Below are 19,195 nucleotides of genomic sequence, written 5' to 3'. Positions count from 1 at the left end.
CCTGGACAGCGGCAAACGAGGCGACGATGCGTGAAACGAGGCCGGGAACAAGGATCTCCAGCGAAGAGAGAGCCTGGCTTGGAAACCCGCTCTCTACAGAAGTGGTACCGAGGGTTTTTTCAGCCGGTTCCTCGGCGTTTCCACACACGGGAAAGATGTTGACTTCTTCCGTCGAGAAGCGACTCCCGGGTGTTCTGGAGTGTGTCGAGCGCCTTCCCACGACCGGGGAACAATGCGAAAAACGAGAGTGGGACGGGCGATCAAAATTCCGAAATGTGTAACCGGGCACGCGTTTTCGGCGTCCAAGGCGTCATCCGCACAACGAGCGGGTTCTTGAAGCCAGCCGCACACAGCGCCAAGTCGACGCGCGCTCGACGGCTCGTCGAGTTTTAGGCGAAGAAAAAAGTAGGATGTCGAGAGCGAGCCAATGCCGTCCGTTCGACCTGTTTTTGGAAGGAAAAACTGCGAGAAAAGTGTCGAGGGAACCAGAGAGACGAGGAAGGGACGGGAATCGCAACGGAAACCACTCAAACGGCCGTTCAGGTCCACTAGCTGAGGAGAGTCCCTGCAGAAATGGGGAGTTGGAAGACCAGGTTGATTCCTACTGGACCGTGAGCTCACGGAAGACAAGCAGAGAGTTGTCACGTGAACGCGCGTTGTCCCCGTTTGAAACGTGTCAGACCAATGAAAAAGTTGAAACCACAAATCTCGAGAGGTAAAAGACCTGCCCTGAGTGTCTGACTCGACAGCGCCAATCGACAACTGCGGGCTGTTGAGGGTGGACAGCGGCGAAAACAGCTGTGCGTGCAAGACAAGTCGCGCGCGGCAAGGAGAGCTGCACGTGTCAGAAAAACGCAGTTGGAGACTCACAAGCGTCGTACCGAAAGTTGCGCTTTAGGAAAAGGCGCTTTTTCCTGCAAAGTCGTCTGGAGGTGATCGCGGCAGAGGAGCTGTCGTTCTGGGACGGGGAAGTGCCTCAAACGCGCAAGTCCACACGGATAGCGCATCCAGCCAAGAAACCGCTGAAGCTGCAAACTGGTTGTTCGCTGGCCGCCTCCCCGTCCGCGCCCGAAATGCGTCAGGGCGAGTCAGCGGGGCGCGCAATATCGGGCTCGCAAAGTGGATACCACAGCGTTTGCCGGTCTCCCGTTTGAAAATAGGCATCGGGTCTTTTACACCTTGAAAACAGTGGTATCTCACAGGAAGGTTCCCTTTCTGCGTGACTCGCGTTCTAGACATCGAACGGCACAGGAAGGCATCCACTGAAATCTCCGGGAGACCGGTGGAGAACGTGAAACAGCGCGTCACCCCTCTCCGAGCTTGTCCTTCCCCGAAAAAGTAACGCAGGCTCGGCCAGTAGATTGTGTAACTGCTGAACCACACATCCGTCATGAAGAGGTACAATAGCATAAAAACCGTCGGGAAAACGTCAGTAACAAGTAGAAATCGAAAAAGTTTCAGCCACACTAGCAGTCGGACCCACCCAGGTGACGCCGTGGCCGGGGAACCAGACGCGTTGGGGGTCGGCAACAAGTGGTGAGTTTCGGGGTGGAAAAAGTTTCAGTCCCGACTACGATTTCTGAGTGCGATTGCCAGTCGAACGTTACAGGAGCAGGCTTTCAGCCTCGAGAGTCCTGAATAGAGCGCCTACTACGCGGCGTATCCACAAGGCATTCAACTAGGTCTGCTGCCCCGACAGTGCGATTTTGCGGAAAGCGAACTCTGGAAAACAGGTCCAAGACCTCGTTTATGAAGAATGCATTTTCGCTTAGCAAGCACCGGTGTGAAAGGCAGCGTCGCGAGTAGAAGCGTACGATCGACTCCAGAAATGGTCTGCGCCGCCTGTCGGGGATTCGTCAGAAAGATTGGCAGCTGCCGGAGCCCGTCTTTGCCAAACGTGTGGTTCTGAGGAGTCACTGTGTGCTTACGAAGGTGCCTACACTGGCAAGGAACGAATCGAAGGACTCCAGAAGGAGGATGTGGGCGTCGCATGGGGCACCAGAAGCCGTTTATAGAGCTTGATACCTGGTTGAAGCATCCGTGTCAAGAAGTGGGGGCGCACAGTCAATGGAGCAGTCACGGCGTGCTTGTCCTATCGCGTTCGTTTCCCTGGAGGCGACGGCGAATGTCGGAATTGCCTCAAAAGATGCGATTCTCAGGAAACCGGAGACTGCGGTGGTCTGGACTGACCAAGGTTCTCTAGAGGGTCAGAAAAGGCACAGCTATCCTCAACCGCCTTATTGTGGAAGTTCGTTTGGTTGCAGGTTGTCGAGCGAGGCCAACAGAAGCGGTGAGGGGATCCTAACTGTAGCCTTCGATGTTCTGCACCAAGGAACAAACTGAGAACCTGCGTACCTACCCGTGTGCGACTGCGCATTGGTGGACAGGGGCTGTGCACGGGGCGGTTGCAGGAAGCCGAATAATGCCAGGAACCCTACGCTGCCTGACAGCCAGTGCTTTGTCACGTTCACGCAACAATCCTTGCCAGCAGCAGTTTGTTACCTTTGTTACAGGCGACTGCCGCGCGACACAGCCGCAAGCTTTTCCGGCTGCGCCTCACGCTGGATCCACGACGGTGAAAGGCTTGGTTCCGCACGCAAACACCTTCGTACCGAAGAAAAATTTGTGAGCGTAAACCGGGACCGCCGGTGGCAGCGGACTCGGCGTCCCCGTCGTACTTACAGAAGCTTCCGTTGCATTCCAACTAAGATGTAATTCTGGATCAACTCCCTTCATAACGTGGCCATTTAAAATGCACGGAGAAGCCTTCGTGGTTCAGTGATGCTTCTGGACACCAGAACGTCACGGACACGACAAACTTTGCCAGTTAGGCTTTTCCGTTGCTAGTGGGGAACTGAAGAGGATGGCTACCCATCCAGACTGTGCGCGATCGACCGTAGTAAATAGCGCATTGGACGTCTGGACTGTCCGCCACATTGCGTTGATGCCAGCGCTCTTGTGTGCAACAAGCAGTACAGCGAACGTGACTGGCATATCCCCTTCCTCGACGTGAAGTTCCACATGTGCGTACCACCACTGTGGAAGGTACTGCGAGCTGCAGCAGAACCTTCCGACATAAACGTAGCCTTTTGCACACTCTCTGCCTTTTAGTACGACACAACCTGGGTTCCTGGAGAACTCCAATCGCGATATTTCAGAACTGCTGCAACGTATGACACCTGTGCAAGATATGTGTGATCCCTTGTCCACCTGATGTGCTTGTGCTGGGCCATGCGCTCTTTCGGCGAAGGTAGGCTTTGTTTCTTCGTGAAATGACCAACCGTTGCTTGTCCAGCATGAAAGCGCTGATTGTCTTCGGGGTGAGAACACGACACGACATTGCTTGGGTTGTCGTGGAGTTGTCTGGGGATGACGCTTTGTGGCGGCTTCGTCGGTGAGTAGCAGACCTTACATGGCCAACAGTAAAGAAATCGACACCCTAAGAAATACACAGTTTCCGGAACAGGAGGCCGCGGGACTTGGTAGAGATCGGCGGACGCAGTTTCCAGCAGCGCGGGTTCTTGCACTCGGGGCGCGCCTGGATTCGGCTTCTGGTGGATGTACGGGGTATCTTTGGGGACTCCTGTGCTTACAGATAGCGGCAGCTCTCTCCGGTAACGACCGTGGAGAAGGATTAGCACCAACGGAAGGACGGTAAGCGTTACAGATTTCCAGAAAGGATTCGATTTTTTTGTGATCTTCCCAGAATCCTGGGACTCTGGCGGTTTGCAGTGACCACATATCCCCCAAGTCGATAGCCCCCCTGCTGGCGGGCCGCCGCGTTAAAAGCTCCTCTAGCCGCCCGTCGCCCTGTCCCCCCCGCCGGTTGCAGGTTCTGTTAGCTGTTTTCGATTCTCCCGCTTGTGCAACGAGGAGTGGCCATGAGTGACGTTTACCTGGCACAAAACGAAACAGCCTTCCAGGAGGCTGGGTGCTTTTTTGCCTCTTTTTCTTCCACCTAACCCTTTTCCAGCCATTTTTGAACCGCGCTGTACAAACAGTGCGCTGTCCTTCTCGGCTCGAGCTGTCCACCAAAATCCGGTTTCCTGGACTCGACTGCCACGGCGAAGTGGGCCGCCAGCCGCCATCATCGATGCGTTTCCCCTCTCAGGCACGGCCTGGGCACACACACGAGCGACCGGATTTACTGGCGGTGCTGCCTGTATGTCGCGTCACGAATTGACATCTTTTTCCTGGCAGGACGAGCTCCACGCGTTCTGTCGACACACGTGTTTTCCTGCGGGCCCGGTAGGCACACGGATCTCTGTATCCATGCGGCTTTTCAGGGGTTAGCTGGCGCGACCCCTCCTCGGTCGAGCGCGGGTGTCGAGGGGAGATCCTTTGAACGGCAAGCTTCGTTTCGTCGTCCCCCCAAACCTACAGCTCTGCATATTCTGCGAGACCGAAGTATCGGTCCTGAGATGCTGCCTTCGCAGGCAAGCGCGGTTCATGATCGTTTCCTGCTGTGCCACCCCCTCCCAGTCGGGTAGCACTTCGGGGTAGCACTTCTCTCGAGAAGTGTTTCCCTCCGTACCCCTCTCTCCCGTCTGCAGATGGGCTATGGCCTGGCGGCGTGGTCGCCCACACGAACGAGATCTACTGCTCGAGAAAACCGTGTCCGACTGTAGGATCTTCGTTCCTACGTCAGCGGCTTGCCAGCCGAAAAGCGATACGTGGCGTATCCTGTTTGGGGCCCGGGCACGCCACCTAGTAAAATGCTCCTTTCCCCTGGCTACCTCTTGCCTTTGAATGCAACTCTTCCTTAACATCTCATGGCGTCAAAGACCCCACGCCTGAGCGCCTCTCAAAATGCATGTGCCTCGTTCTCCCTCTCTGTGGCGCCAGTTCCTTCTGGCTGGCAGCTGCGTTGCTCTCTGCGTCGTACAGGACAGCTCCGCGATCCGAGGGAGAGGACAGTATTCTCTGTTGCAACCCGACGGTAGTCCGCAGCGCGCGGAAGACTCCACTTCTCCACCTCTCCTTGCTCTGTCGCACTCCCCTCGCGGGCGGGGATTCAACGACTCGGGCCAACACGCCTTGGCGACTGACGTGGTCCCCGAGAGCGCGCTCGAATCGCAAAAAATTTATACTGGCATAGGCAGTTGTTCGACGAATCCTTGTGGCGAAGCTGCCTACTGCAGAGATTATCCCTCGGGACACGGATGCACTTGCCACTTGGGATTCTTCTGGGATGGTCAACAGTGCGTCTCGATCAGGGAAAACAACTTGTGTGCACCCGGAGAACCTGTGGACGTGAACGTGCAGAACGTGTACGAATGCACGTGTTCTCCCGGCTACGAAAAAGGGACAAGCACATTACCAAACGGCGCGGATGTCGAAACCTGCGTGCGAGTAACATGCCCAGAAGCATACTACCTTGACGGAGACACATGCAAACCTGCCACAGACGACCTGTGCAGTCCTGGAGAACTAGGCGAACAGCAGAATCGGAACGAGTACACGTGTACGTGTCCGGAAACCCATTTCGTTGAGACCTTCGTTGGTGCGGGAGATGTCAATCTTCAAAGGTGTACCCCGGATCCATGCTATCAACAGTGTTCACCGGGAACATGCACTCGGTCTCCCTCTGAGGCTTCTGGGTACACGTGTCGGTGCCCGGAAAATTACAGTGTTGCAACGACGGACATTGGGCAAGTGTGCAAGGCGGGGCCGTGCGCAGGAAATCCTTGTGGTCTTCCGGAGGAGGGTCACACTTGCACAGCCACGTCAGACGCCGGGTATACCTGTTCATGTGCCGAGGGTTACATCTTCAACGGAACATCATGCGCACAGCCGGCGGTCAACCCCTGTACTCCGGGAACCGTTGTCGCTACAGGCGAGGTGAATGGCTACACCTGTAGGTGTCCTGCAGGGTACGTGGCTGAGGAGGTCGCGGATTCTGGCGAGGGAGCACAACAGCGATGCTCTGCTGAACCGGCTGTTGACGTTTGTAACAACAAGTGCGAGTTTGGTACCTGTTCGCCAAGTCCGAGAGAAGGCTCGGACTCCCCGTACCACTGTGAGTGTGAGGCGGGTTACTCTGTTTCAACGGGACCCGACGGCGAGTACTGTGAACCGACTGTGTGTTCCAGCAACCCATGTGGCGCAGCTGAGGCAGGCCACGTGTGTCAGAAAACGGGCGAGACCACGTATGCATGTACATGTGCACGGGGGTTCTTTTTCAACGGCAAGACGTGCGAACAGGCAACGAATACTCTGTGCAGTCCTGGAGAACTAGGCGAACAGCAGAATCGGAACGAGTACACGTGTACGTGTCCGGAAACCCATTTCGTTGAGACCTTCGTTGGTGCGGGAGATGTCAATCTTCAAAGGTGTACCCCGGATCCATGCTATCAACAGTGTTCACCGGGAACATGCACTCGGTCTCCCTCTGAGGCTTCTGGGTACACGTGTCGGTGCCCGGAAAATTACAGTGTTGCAACGACGGACATTGGGCAAGTGTGCAAGGCGGGGCCGTGCGCAGGAAATCCTTGTGGTCTTCCGGAGGAGGGTCACTCATGTGTGACGGATGGGGATTCGAATTACATGTGTTTCTGTGCGCCGGGGTACTACTTCGACGGTACGTCGTGCAAGATGGCTAGGGACGAACTGTGCTCGCCGGGTGAGTTGGGGCCCCAGGCTGTCACGAACAAGTACACGTGCTCGTGTCCAGAGGGCTTCAACCGCGACAAGTTCATGTCGGACGGCGGAGTCACCTTGGAGAGATGCAAGGAGGATGTCTGCTACAACAAGTGCGGGCTGGGTACCTGTATTCATGTTGATTCGGATGTGCCCACCTATCGTTGCATTTGTCCGAGTGGCTACACTGAGGCGGATGACGGAAAGGCATGCGTGAAGGATCCTTGCTCGGAGTCTCCTTGCGGTCCTTCCTACGAGGGACACAAGTGCACGAATGAGGGGGACGGGTACTCGTGTCTCTGTGCGAACGGGTACTTCCTGAATGGAAACACCTGCGAAATGGCTATCAACCATCGGTGCTGGCCCGGGGTGGTGGGGCCGCAAGTGCGCCCCAATGAGTACACGTGCAAGTGCCCACCTTCGCACATGGCCGAGGACTTTGAGGCGTCCGGAGGCGTCACGCTGCAGAAATGCGTCCCAGATCCGTGCAGCGGTCAGTGTGGCCACGGCAAATGCTCCCGGACCGCCTCGACGAGCTGGGGGTACACGTGCGAGTGCGACGAGCACTATTCCCGGGAGGAGTCGGAGGGGGGCGAGTTCTGCAAGGCGGGCCCCTGCGCGGACTCGCCGTGTGGAAACGCCGAGGACGGGAACCAGTGCACGAGCACAGGCGAGTCGACATACTCCTGCGAGTGCGGCGAGGGATTCTACTTTGACGGCGCTTCATGCCAGCGTGCGACCGACGACCTGTGCAGCCCCGGCACTCTGGGGACTGTGGCCGCAAATGCGTACACGTGCAACTGCGACGAAGGCTATGTGGCGAAGGACTCCACGGTGGCCGAGAACGTCACTCTCCAGAGCTGTGTCGTCGACGTGTGCCACAACCGGTGCGCGGACGGAAGTTGCCGCGAAGACGCGTCGCGCACTGGGGGGTATGCCTGCGACTGTTTCCCAGGCTACTCAGTGGCGACCGCTGACGACGGGGAGTTCTGTCAACCTGATCCGTGCACGCTGCATCCCTGCGGCGAGGGTGCGCCGCACCAGTGCACTCGGCACGATGACACCCTCTACAGCTGCTTGTGTGCGGAAGGGTACTACTACGACGGCGCGACGTGTGCGCTTCCAACCGACGCCTTGTGCTCGCCAGGGACACTCGGTGACCTGGGTCTGAACGCGTACTCCTGCGTTTGCCCTCCCGGCCACAAAGTCGAGCGGCGCGAGGTGACGGAGTCGGTCGTTCTCGAGAGCTGCGCCGTCGACGTGTGCTTCAACCAGTGCGGAACTGGGGCTTGCGCGGAGAACCCTGCTGAGCCGGGAGGCTTCACGTGCGACTGCCCGCCAGGCTTTACCGTGAAGGCGACGGAGGACGGCCAGTTTTGCGAAGACGACCCGTGCTCACTGGATCCCTGCGGCGTGTCGGAACGTGCGGAATCGTGCGAAAACACGGGCGGCTCGAGCTACGCATGCACGTGCGCATCGGGATTCTTCTTCGACGGCACGACATGCCGAGAGGCCACGAACGACCTGTGCGATCCTGGCGAGCTGGGCCCCCAAACCCAGGTGAACGAGTATACCTGCATCTGCGCCGTGGGCACAGTTGCGGAGGATTTTGAGAGTGCAGGCAACGTGACGCTTCAGCGCTGCGTCGCGGACGCCTGCCTGCACGACCGCTGCGGCACCGGCAAGTGTACGCGGAACTCGGCGGCGGAGTTTGGGTACGAATGCGAATGCACGCCAGGGTTCAGCGTCGAGGCGACGGCCAGTGGACCGAGCTGCGTCCACGATCCGTGCTCACTGTCTCCGTGCGGGGCCGTCGACGCCGGTCACACTTGCGTCAACCAGGGCGGCGAGGCGTATGCGTGCACGTGTGCTCCCGGCTACTATTTGAACGGAACCTCCTGCGAACCGCTGTCCGACAGCTTGTGTGAAGCAGGAACCGTGCAGCAAGAGGAAGACAACACGTACACGTGTGAGTGCCCGGAGACGCATCAGCTGCAAGAGTACACCGGCCCCGCGGGCCTTCCCGTCCAGCGGTGTGTTGAAGACATCTGCAGAGACCAGTGCCTGCCAGGCTCCTGTTCGTACGATTCGTCGAAGAATGCCGGGTACGCGTGCATCTGTCCTCCGGGATACCTCGTGCAGGTTGGGGCTGCTGTCACCGGCGGCGAACGATGTCTGCCCGACGAATGTCCCCTCGACTCCTGTGGAGACCCCGAGAAGGTCCAGTTGTGTCTTGTCGTTGAGGGATCCCCGGTGTGTACATGCAAAGACGGATATTTTTACAACAAGTTCACCGGGAAATGCACAGTCGAAAATCCGTGCGACTACAATGTTTGTGGCGCGTCGGAGGCTGTGGAGAAATGCAACTTCTTGGGCGGCGGGAAGTGGAGCTGTGAATGCCGACGGGGATTCCGCCTCGAAACCGCCAACGAGGAGCAGTCCTGCGTCCGTGCGAGCTTCTGCGATGGAGATCCGTGCGGCCCCACCGATGTGAACAGGTGCGTATCCACCCTGAAGGGATACTCCTGTCGCTGCGGCGCCGGCTACAAATTGGTTCGTAAACCGCAAATGAAGTGCGAGCTCGCCAGCTGATCGCCTCTCGAGAGGTTTGCGGTGTTTTTCCTGTGACGGCCGCCACGGCGAGCGGCGAGTGTAGGCATATACATAGTGTAAACCTGAGTTCTCCACGGCCCTTGTGAGCAGGGGCGCGTCGCGACACAGTCGGGACGCGCTGACGAGAGTTGTGAAGCGGCATTTTCGTGTGTACACGCCCGGCTCCTTTTTCCACCCTTGTTTTGTGTGGCTCGCGACATCTTCCCAGCCACGACGTTCCACGCGACAGTGGTACACTATCCGCCGGACACTCCTGAAGTCGAGTTCGCACCCCGTTGCGTATTTTTGCGGGTACTCCCGTCCAAAGTAGAAATGCAGCTGTTCCCTGCTGGTACGGTGGGAGACCGCTCGCGGAGTGCCGTGACACCGTGTCTTCACTTCCTTTTGCAACAGTTGTCCGCGAGAAACGAGTTCTGCGTCGCCGTAAGATTGTCTCGAACCGACCTTGCGATTCGCATGTGTTTGAACCGACGAAGCCGCCACAACAGGCGGCAGAGGCTCTTTGGCGCTCTTTTTCCATTGGCTCCAACACGCACGCACAACCGATAAGGGTGGACACAGAGAGAGGCTTGGGTCTTCCTATTCCCTTCTGCGGAGTCACAGTGCCACGCAGGAAGCGCATTTTGGTGAACAGACGCTCGATAGCAGAGGCCGTGGGAAACTTCATCAACCTCATCTCGGGACGTTCTGGTCTTCTTCAAAAGAAATAACGCTCCGATGCATGCGACGCCTTGGTCGCCAACACGACACAGCCTAGGGCGACTTTTCAGAACCCCAGAGCGGTGCAAAGGGAGCCTGTTCCTCGTCCACGAGAACCACGGAACAGGCGGGGAACCGCTTTAACAGTTGGCGAAACTGCTCCGCACCAGCTCGTACGTGAACAGACATGCGTCGAGCAGATGCGGAGTTACTCGCGGTTTCCGCTGATCCTTTCAGTTGCTTCGCTTCGCCTGTATGCGACGACGAACTTGCGGAAGTGCGTGCCGCGTTGCCCTCCTCCCCAGTCCACTCGCCGCCGTCTGAGGCATCGCATGCGGCCTCCTTTTCCGGAACGCACGCAGCGCACACGCCACAAAAAAGAGACAGAGACGGGTGTTTCTGGAAGCAGCTATATTAGGAAGCGAAACGACAAGACGACTCGGAAAGTAGACTGCCGGATGGCCCGACGCGCCAAATCAAGGCCCATGCGTCTTTTTGCAAGCGCGCAGTGCCACCGAAGCCTCAACGCCTCGTTCCTTTTTTGGTGTCCCTCCCGGCTGCTGGTGAATCTTTCCGAGTCTCGCTGCTGCTATCGCTTTGAACTGCACAAGACGCAGTTAGGCTCGCAGCTACGGAAACCCCAGCGCCGCTTTAACGCCGTGCGCACGAGTGAAGCAGCACAGAGCATCTCGAAGTCTCCGCTGTATCTAGATGCAGATCGGCGAGCGGTCGCCACGCCTTCCGCTCCTTCCTCGTCTCGCATGAACCGCACGGGCAACACATCGCCAGTGCCTTTCCTTACCTGACAGTTTTGCGTGATGAAGGAAAAAACGCCTTGTGCATGCTCCACGGGGAATTCCACCTTGGCGAGCCGAACGCGCCTGCCTCGGCGGGTTTCTGCAATGCCGTCTTGGAGCATCTAAAGGGAAAAAGAGACACACAACACGAAGAAAACCAAGTCGGCTTGGTGCCCCTGCAGCTCGTTCACTGTCCCCCAATTTTGGCGCCGCGCCTGTCTTTGAAGTGGAGCGACAGCGCACTCCAGAGGCCAGCTCGACTGTTTAGCTGACCTTTCGACACTGAAGCTAAAAGTACCCGAATTTGGAAACAGGCGAAGCCTCTGCATCCGCGAGCGGGAGCGAGCAGGCCTGTCTGCCCTCCTGCTCTCCTCGAGAGGACAGCGCAGTCCTCGAGCGGGGACACACGCATGCACTGTAATCGTCGCTGCGACAAACAATTTTACGCACCCCCCTTCACCCCTTTTTCGGATTCTGGCCAATCAACACATCACGACTTCCCGCTACTTTTCCTCACGACCCCTCGCACCCGTCTCTGTCTTCCCCCCGGCTGTCTCCGCATGAAAAGTCGCCGCTGGCTCTGAAAGAAAAACCCGCAGACGCTGGCTTGTTTGAGCATCCAGACCGTCCTGGCGCGCCCAGAATGCGGACAGGGTCATGCGTCTTCGCATCCGTTTCCCTGAACTGCTGCAAACTGCTTTCTGCGCCTTTTCCGCTCGCCACATGCCTCACTCTCAAGCGAGGCCACCGCGGAAGCTCGAGGGCACGAGACCGCTCTTCTATCGACGTCAGCCGCGCGGAGTCTCCGCGAGAGCAGACCACGTTTCGGGGGCTTCACTACGTGAGTTCTGCGACGAGGTTTGCATGCGTGTAGAAACACGGCCCAGTCCTACCTGCGTCAAAAGGCTCAGACCCGTGCCGTCTTTGGCGCTGACCAGAACGGCGTTGAGAGGGGCAAGACGCGCAATGGCGGCCATTCGCGCGTCGCTTTCCACGAGGTCGATCTTGGTCCAGACTTCGATGATGCGTGTGTTGCCTCCCATGACGCGTTCCACGAGTTTCGTTTCTTCAAAGGCCTGTTCTGCGTCGACTGCGTGAAGAAGGCTCGTGTCGTGACTTTTTTGGCCCGCAGCTGCGCCCGCTGTTTCTGCGCCTCCATCTCGCCCCTCCAGGTTCCTGTCTCCGGTCGCCTCCAGAAAACAGCGCGAGAAAGCAGGCAGCGGAGCCTGCAGTTGCAGCCGGAGCAGCTCACGCCTCTGGGCCTCGTCTTCGCCTGATCCCCTTTTCGCCGCCATCGTCTTTGCATTCTGGTAGAGAGCCTGGAGGACCACTCGCCGCTGATGCTGCCACATCGGGTGACTCACGTCGACGACATGCAGAAGAATGTCCGCGTGGTGGAGCTCGTCGAGAGTCGCCTGGAACGCCCCACAGAGGGACAGGGGAAGGCCCTGAGACGCGAGAGAACCAGAGACGCAAAAAACGTGGACCAGCGCGTTAGTGCAGATGGCGAATTCCGCGGGCGAAACCCGAGAGAGGTCTCGGGACACCAGAGGGCCCAGGACGTCCAGCAAACAGATGTGGAGAAAAAAATCTCGAGGGAAACGGCTGATGGAGCCCGAAACCCATGTCACCAGGCATCGATGGCAGGCGAGGGGATTCGACGGCAGGAGACAGCAGAGAGATCGAGCACCTGACACTCAGACCTCACACGGGAGAGAGAGTCCAGGCGCCTTATTCTTTTGCGGCCTCCTCTCCCTGGTCCGTGTTCACTCGCTCTCTCTCTCTGTTCCGCGATGCTTCTCCTCTGTCTCCTCTTTCTTTCCGCGTCGAGAACCTTCGGCAGACTCGGCTCCTAACAGGCGCTTCGCCCTTTTTTCGTCGTCGCCCTCACCTGGATGAAGCCGATGGAATCCATGAGGACGCATTTGGACCCGTTCGGCAGGCGCAGGTGGTTCATCTTTGTGTCCAAAGTGCAAAAAAGGCGGTCCTCACTTCGCAGTTGGCCTTTCTTCGTGAGCGCGTTGATCAACCTCGATTTGCCTGCGTTCGTGTACCCCACGAGTGCGAGACAAGGCAGGCCCGATCGACTGCGGCGTTGGTGCGCCAGAGTCGCCGCTTCCTGGAGACAGGACCGACCGTTCCAAGCCGGGGTGTATTTGGAAAAGACAACGCGGTTCCCTGGCGATCGCCAGAGAGGGTTGACCCTCTCCAAACGTCCCGCCAGCCCATTCCTGCTCTCACGGATCCCGGGGAACCCCTTGTTTCCATCTCTTTTGCCTCCCAAGCTCCGTCGCCCTCGTTGGTGCTCTTCGTCCCGCCTGCACATTCCCCGCCTCGCGCGCTTCTCCTCTGGCCCTTTCCCCCTGTTCCAACTCGTTGTCGCTGAGCTCAGCCCCCCCCCCCCCGCTTCCATAAAACTCCTTCGTTTCCCGAATTCATTTTTCCAGCAGCTCTTACCCGGGCGACCTGTCCACGCAGACGCTTCATGAGGGAGTCGACGTACTGCCGCTCAAAGTCCTCCTTCGGGCCCCGCGGGGAAGGAATGTACTGCTCCGTCACTTCGCCTAGCCACTGCGCGACCTAAAACCGGAACACAGAAGGCCGACAGAAACGCCGAGAGCAGTGGCGCATGCAATCGCCAGAGCCGGAAGTCAAGGGCGCAGAAGGGGTTAGTAAAAAGAAGGGGAAAGAAAAAAGCGTTTTCTAGCACGGAAAGGTATTCGAGTGTACTCGTGGGTTCGGCCCTCAGTCGCCAACAGGCGAAACGGAAGCCTCTAGGGAACGAGTGAAACGTGTACTTTTGCGTGCCTGCAAGGGCCACACGTGAAGGATCGGAAGTCTCACAACCACTTGCGTGCATGTGCATTTATGGGTAGACAAAGCCTCTGCAGGTGTTCTTGACTGTGTGCACCGTGGATTCTTGAGCAGATCAGATCGAAAGTTGAATTACGCTTTTCTTCTGTTTTCATCTCGTTCTCCACTGCGGCTTATCGAGTATGGAAATCTGAATCACGAGCGCGGAACAGACACTTGAGTACAGACAGATTCGCGTCGCGAGACCAGGCTTTGTCTTTGCCGCCCCTGTCTCCTCCTTTCCTCGCTCTTTCCCGAACTGCGGACCTGCGTTCCGGGTGCACAGCCCCGAACCTTAGAGGCGCCGTAGACCAACTCGAACAGCTGCCGCCGGCGAACCTCGGAGCCCGACAGGAGACGCGAGCGGAGGTAGGCGACTCTGGCGAGAGCTACCTAGAAAAGACACCGCAGAGTGTCTGTCGTTAGCGTTCACGGATGCCGTCTTCCCAGTTTTTTTCACGCAAGACAAAATCCTCCGTCAAACCAAGGCCGGGGCACGGGGTGGGGGACTTTCCGGAGGCCTGTGCACTCGTGGGGAGAGCTGAAGGGTAGAGAGCCGAAGTGAGTCCGAACGCCTGGCACTCAGCAAGAGGCTCCGAGGCAACAGGCTTCCGCCTCGAGGGAAGACGGCGAGTTCGTGAAGCAAAGCTCCTCAATTCTGTAAGGACGCGAGTGGACGCGAATCGAACCCCGCGCCAAGAAAAACGTGATTCGAGGATGGACAGTGGAGAACCGGCAAGGAAAACGACAAAGCGACAAAGGACGGGTAGCGACAGGGGAGGACTCCGGAGAAAAACGACCTCGGAAGAGACAGGGGAAGGGGCAGAACAGAGAGGATTTGCCGGGTCTGCATACACCGCGGTCAACGCGCAGAGAAGCAGCAAGGCGCACGAACTGGAGGAGTCACGCGTTTGGTCTGTGTTTGTCCGGGAGAGGTGAACAGGAAAGAATGGCCACAACTCGCGGACTCGGGAGAGAGCGCCAGGGTCCAGAAAAGGATTGACTTGACAGCCGTACCTGAAGCATGGCCTTTTTATTCCGTGCCTGTGTGGTGAAGATTTCCAGAATCACCCGCTGCCGATCAACAACTTGGACCTTTTCTTTCCGTCTGAGCCACGCAAAAATGCGTTCGTTTTCTGCTTCGAGGTCTTCCGCGTCATCGTCCTCTCCTGATCCGGTTTCTGCGTCTTCTTCTTCATCCCATTCTGCGTTTTCATCCTGTTCTTCGTCTTCTTCACTGCTTTCCGTGTCTGTACCCGCGAGAGTCGACACCCAGGTGTGGTCACGTGCGTAAGATGAAGCCACAGGGCCTTCAGCCCGCTCGCTTCTTCGTCGCTCTTCAAACGTGGCGGCAGCCCCAGCAAGCGAAGCCTCGAAGGCCTGTTGGAGATACTCGAGCTGAGTCGGGCGCAAGCCCGCACTCGTCTTATCGTTGCTGCAACTCATCATCAGTCTCCCTGCGACGGATCTGTTTTTGCTGTAGTAGCCATACTGGCCGAAGAGCGGCGAAGCCGACGGCGCCGAAGACGACTCACGCTCGCCTGGAGACGGGATTCGACGAGACGATTCCTGAAAAGCGCCAGCAGCACCGAAGACGGGGGAAACGCGGCATTCTTCAGTCTTGTGGGACCGCGAGAAAACCTACGCTCCCCCGCATGGAGCGAGTTCGCCTTTGCCTTTTCTCTCCCTGCATCTGAAAAAGCACGAAAACGAGAGCTGAGATTGCGCGCATGCAACGCTTCAAGGAGTCATACCCCGGCTCGGTCAGAAGAACTCGAAGACAACATGGCCCTGTTCCGGGTGTACACCTCCGCTAAGCTTTCTGGAAGAGGGATAGAAGTAAAAGCGCTGCTGCAGTTGATGAAGACGAACGGAGTTGGTCGCCTGCTGAAGAACGAAACGATTTCCTGCAGCTGGACAGACGCGCCAGGGAAGGGGGGAGAAAACGCCACAGCGACAAATCAACGAATGAGAAGACACACAATCGGAAGAAAAACACGGAGAAAGACAACTCTCAACGACGCAATCTCCATGAGACGCCACGGACTTCCCCGAAACCAACAGAAAAAGCCAAGCCAACGTCCGTTCCAGGTTCTATCCCAAGAGACGTAAACCGCTTCCAGCAGACAGTTCCCAACTGCATATATATATATATATATATATATATATGTAGTTGTGAAGTAGACGTGGGGGGAGAGATACATGTCACGGAAGGAGTAAGATGGGATCGTCGAGGCAGTGCATTGGAAGAATCGACAAATGAGGCTAGGCACACGCGCATAAGCAGGCAAAGAGAGGACGCGCAGATTGACAAACCTAGACGCGGTCGCAGAAGCTGAGGGAGATGTACGCGAAGTTATGGACTTCGGAGCGATGACGATCATCCACAGCCGGTCGGCGGCCGTCATCCTAGGTACGCTCCCGGATGCATACGTAGGGGTGCCTCTCTTTGGGTGAAGAGCATGTTTCCCAGACGTTGTGTTCTCGTTGTCTCACCTTTCCTTTCCCGAAAAGGAACTGCGGGTTCTCGTAGCGAACGACCACCACACAGCTCTCTGCGAGCGCGAGCTCGTATTCGTCTGCTGTGTTTCTGCGTTTCTTCTGTCCCTTCTCCGTCCTCGCTCCTTCCGCGATCGGATACTCTGCCAGCGAATCACTCGCTGGACGCGCCGCTGTGGCCTCGGCACTTCCTTCCGCGCGGATCCTTCGCGTGCTCCGAACCACCCTCGGTGCCTCCGCAGGCTCAGAGTCCACGGCGAGGCCGCCCGGTAGTTCTGCTGCGCATGCAGTCTCTTCTTCCGGGTCCTCCCACAGGGATCGCTGCCAACTCGGCCGCTCGCCGTCTGGGACAAGACGCGTGCCAGAGAGAGAGAAAGGAACGGAAGAGACGGGACGCTGGTGCCCAGTCGCTGGTGTCTAGACACCGAGAGTGGAAGGGCCGAACGCCACACTCTCCGCCGCCCCGCCCCCCGAGTCTCACGAATGCATGCAAGAGAGACGTGTGGGCCATAACTGTGGATATGGGGACAGAAGATGAAAAACAAAGCGCAACGGTGAACATCGCATGCGGCCTAAATACATAGAAATATATATATATATATATATAGAGAGAGAGAGAGAGAGATATGGCGAAACACGCACACGCGCCTCTATACACAGAGAAGCAGAGACACGGTGGTACAATCATACGCCTTCCTGTTTGCATGTGTATACGTAAGTATGCACATATATATATCAATTCGTGTGTGAGTGGATGTGAGGCATGCGAGTATAGCGGGAGCTCGGAACAACGGCGGCTGCGCTTCCCGCGACGATACGACTCCTTTTAATCCACAAAGAGTCATCCGAGAGACCGAAGTGTGTGCGACTCTGCGAAAGATCCCGAGGGAGCACGAAATCCGGGCAGAAAGCAAAACTCGCCGATTCTTCTCGTAAAAATCTGGACGAGAGAACGTTACCTTCCACAGTTCCGGGGCCTGGAACGACTTGCCAGTGGGCAGCTCGCGCCAAGCCTATCGCCTCGCGCACTTCCCAGAGAATCTCCTGGCGAACAAAGAGGAGACGGGAAGAGCAGAAAAGATGTTTGTGAGGAAAACGGGGCGCAGAAGGGCGCGAGAAAAGAACGGGAGAGGGACGAAGACAGGTTAAGAGGAAAAGTCCTGGCGAGAGAGGAAGCAACAGACGAGAAGCACGAGAGAGGCAACAAAACGGGAAAGCTGCAGGAGTCGGAGGCGACGTTCGAAGTAGGAAGGCCAGCGACCGGTAGAACGGACTGAGGAGAGACGGGGGGCAGCACGCGAGGATGTGTGTAGAAAGGGGTGTCTCCTTGGCGTTGCCTTGTCTCCATGTGTTTGCTTTTTTTCGTTGTTTGACAGCTGCGCCTTTCCGCAGTTCCGTCTCTTTGTCTTTTCTGGTGTGGTGGCTACGGCATACAGTTGACGGGCGGGAGTCGCAACGCGGACGAGACGAGCAGAGCAGAAAGCGGGAAAAGGACACGCGAACTGAAGGTGGAGAAGAACGGCGAACAAGGATACAGCGTGGACTCGGTTTCTATGACGCGCGCCTCTCGAGTTGATGCGCTCTTCCTTCTGGGGCCGTGGGCTCCTGTCTGTTCTTCATCATGCCTGAATCTTTGTCTCTTCGCACCCCTCACCTCTTTCGTCTTCCTCCGCATTCCTTTCAAGTGTCCTCGTGGGCCACCTCTGAACAAAACATGGAGAAGAAGGACCTCGGGTTTCTCGCGACTCTGTCCTTCGTTTTCTTCTTCGGGGGCGGCTGATCTCGGCTTTGCCGCCCCGTCGCTGTCTCCTGTTTCCCTCCCCGTAGCTGTGCCCAACAGCCGCACGCGATAGCGCAGTCCACCGGTTGATCTCGTGGGAGGGGTCCGTCGTGTATAGGACAGAGGGGATGAGGAAGCAGAGAGGGACGACGGCAGAGGAAAGGATAAAAAAGCGAGCGCACAAGAGGGGAGAAGACTCGGCGGAGAAGGCGAACAAGGAGGTGAGGAAGAAGGAAAAGAAAAGGACGAAGAACGAAACCAAAAAGCGGGAGCGGAGGAAGCCGAGGCCGGACGCCCCAACGAGGGAGAGGAGAATGCGTAGGCAGAAAAGAAGCACGATGAAGGCGAAGAGCAAGGTTGCAAGAGAGAGCGGCGGGATGAAGCACAGAAAGGGGAAGAAGGGAGAGAAAACGGTCCAGAGGACCCGCCGCGCTTTCTGGCGCGGGGAAACAGGTTCACGCGAGGGGTCATTTTACGCTACCTGGACACCGGCAAGTATCAGGGAAGACAAAAACGGAAGGCGAAAGGGTCCAGAGAGACACGGCCAAAGAATCGAGCGGCGAAGACCTTGGGAGAAAAGGTGTAGGAAGACTCGGGTAGACTGGAGTTCAAAAAGCAGTGGAGAGCGAACTGCGGACGAGAATCGATCGCCCGCCGTTGTGTTCGACACAGCGGACCGAACAATCGAAGAGACTGTTAACGAAGAACAAAGAGAAAAACCTTGAGAAGTCACCTGTGACAAAACGAAGCAGAACGGGAGCGGAGAAACTGGAATGACAGAGGTCACCGGAATGTGCGGGAATCCACGACGGCGGATCGATGCGGAGCAAAGTGGACGGAGCCCCGGCGCGCGCTTGGTCTCGGCGAAAAAATCGCAGTATCGAGAAGAAGCCTGAGAAAGCGAAATGGCCAAGGCACAAACAGAGCGGGAACTTAGGGGAAGACAAACCTCGAAAAAGCATGGGCAAACGTCGTCCTGGCAACAACCGGCACGGCGATATGAGTGGTGGCGGGCACGGCGTGTAAACAGGGGAGAGGTTGACTTCCGCGAGCCTCACCTTTCTTGACACCCGAGACTGGAAGACTGGCTCATACCTTTCCAGTACGAGCAGGAAAAGCGGAAGAGAATTTAAAGCAGAGTAACCGGGCGAGCCGAGAGACACACGAGAATTATCTCAACTGCTTTCGGTGTGACCCTATAACGTCTTCAAAGCTCCGCGATCCCCTCAACGGACACGACAGAGAAAGCATCGAAGTCAACGAGGGATAGCACAGGCTCAACCGCAACCGCATGCGTGTGTGTGTGTGCGTGTGT

At 57.3% G+C, this 19,195-nt stretch overlaps 2 protein-coding genes across 2 annotated transcripts; one reads left to right on the top strand and one right to left on the bottom strand.

Annotated features, from left to right (window-relative positions):
- Window positions 1-4,809: 4,809 nt before the first annotated feature.
- Window positions 4,810-9,231, top strand: NCLIV_029340 (putative EGF-like domain-containing protein; the record flags this gene model as incomplete). Its single annotated transcript, XM_003883130.1, has 1 exon — window positions 4,810-9,231. One exon carries the CDS (start codon window positions 4,810-4,812, stop codon window positions 9,229-9,231), a length of 4,422 nt encoding a protein of 1,473 aa, XP_003883179.1.
- Window positions 9,232-10,427: 1,196 nt separating this feature from the next.
- On the bottom strand, window positions 10,428-17,144 carry NCLIV_029330 (hypothetical protein; the record flags this gene model as incomplete). Its single annotated transcript, XM_003883129.1, has 9 exons — window positions 10,428-10,553; window positions 10,754-10,870; window positions 11,642-12,196; window positions 12,640-12,867; window positions 13,206-13,328; window positions 13,869-13,994; window positions 14,619-15,170; window positions 16,098-16,444; window positions 17,060-17,144. Coding segments are annotated over 9 exons (2,259 nt in total), but the record flags the coding sequence as incomplete, so codon positions are not given.
- Window positions 17,145-19,195: the final 2,051 nt, after the last annotated feature.

The sequence above is a fragment of the Neospora caninum genome, chromosome VIIb, assembly GCF_000208865.1.
Source record: "Neospora caninum Liverpool complete genome, chromosome VIIb".
Lineage (NCBI taxonomy): Eukaryota > Apicomplexa > Conoidasida > Eucoccidiorida > Sarcocystidae > Neospora > Neospora caninum.
Note: the sequence above shows the minus strand (reverse complement) of the source record. Positions and strands in the feature narration are given on the sequence as shown.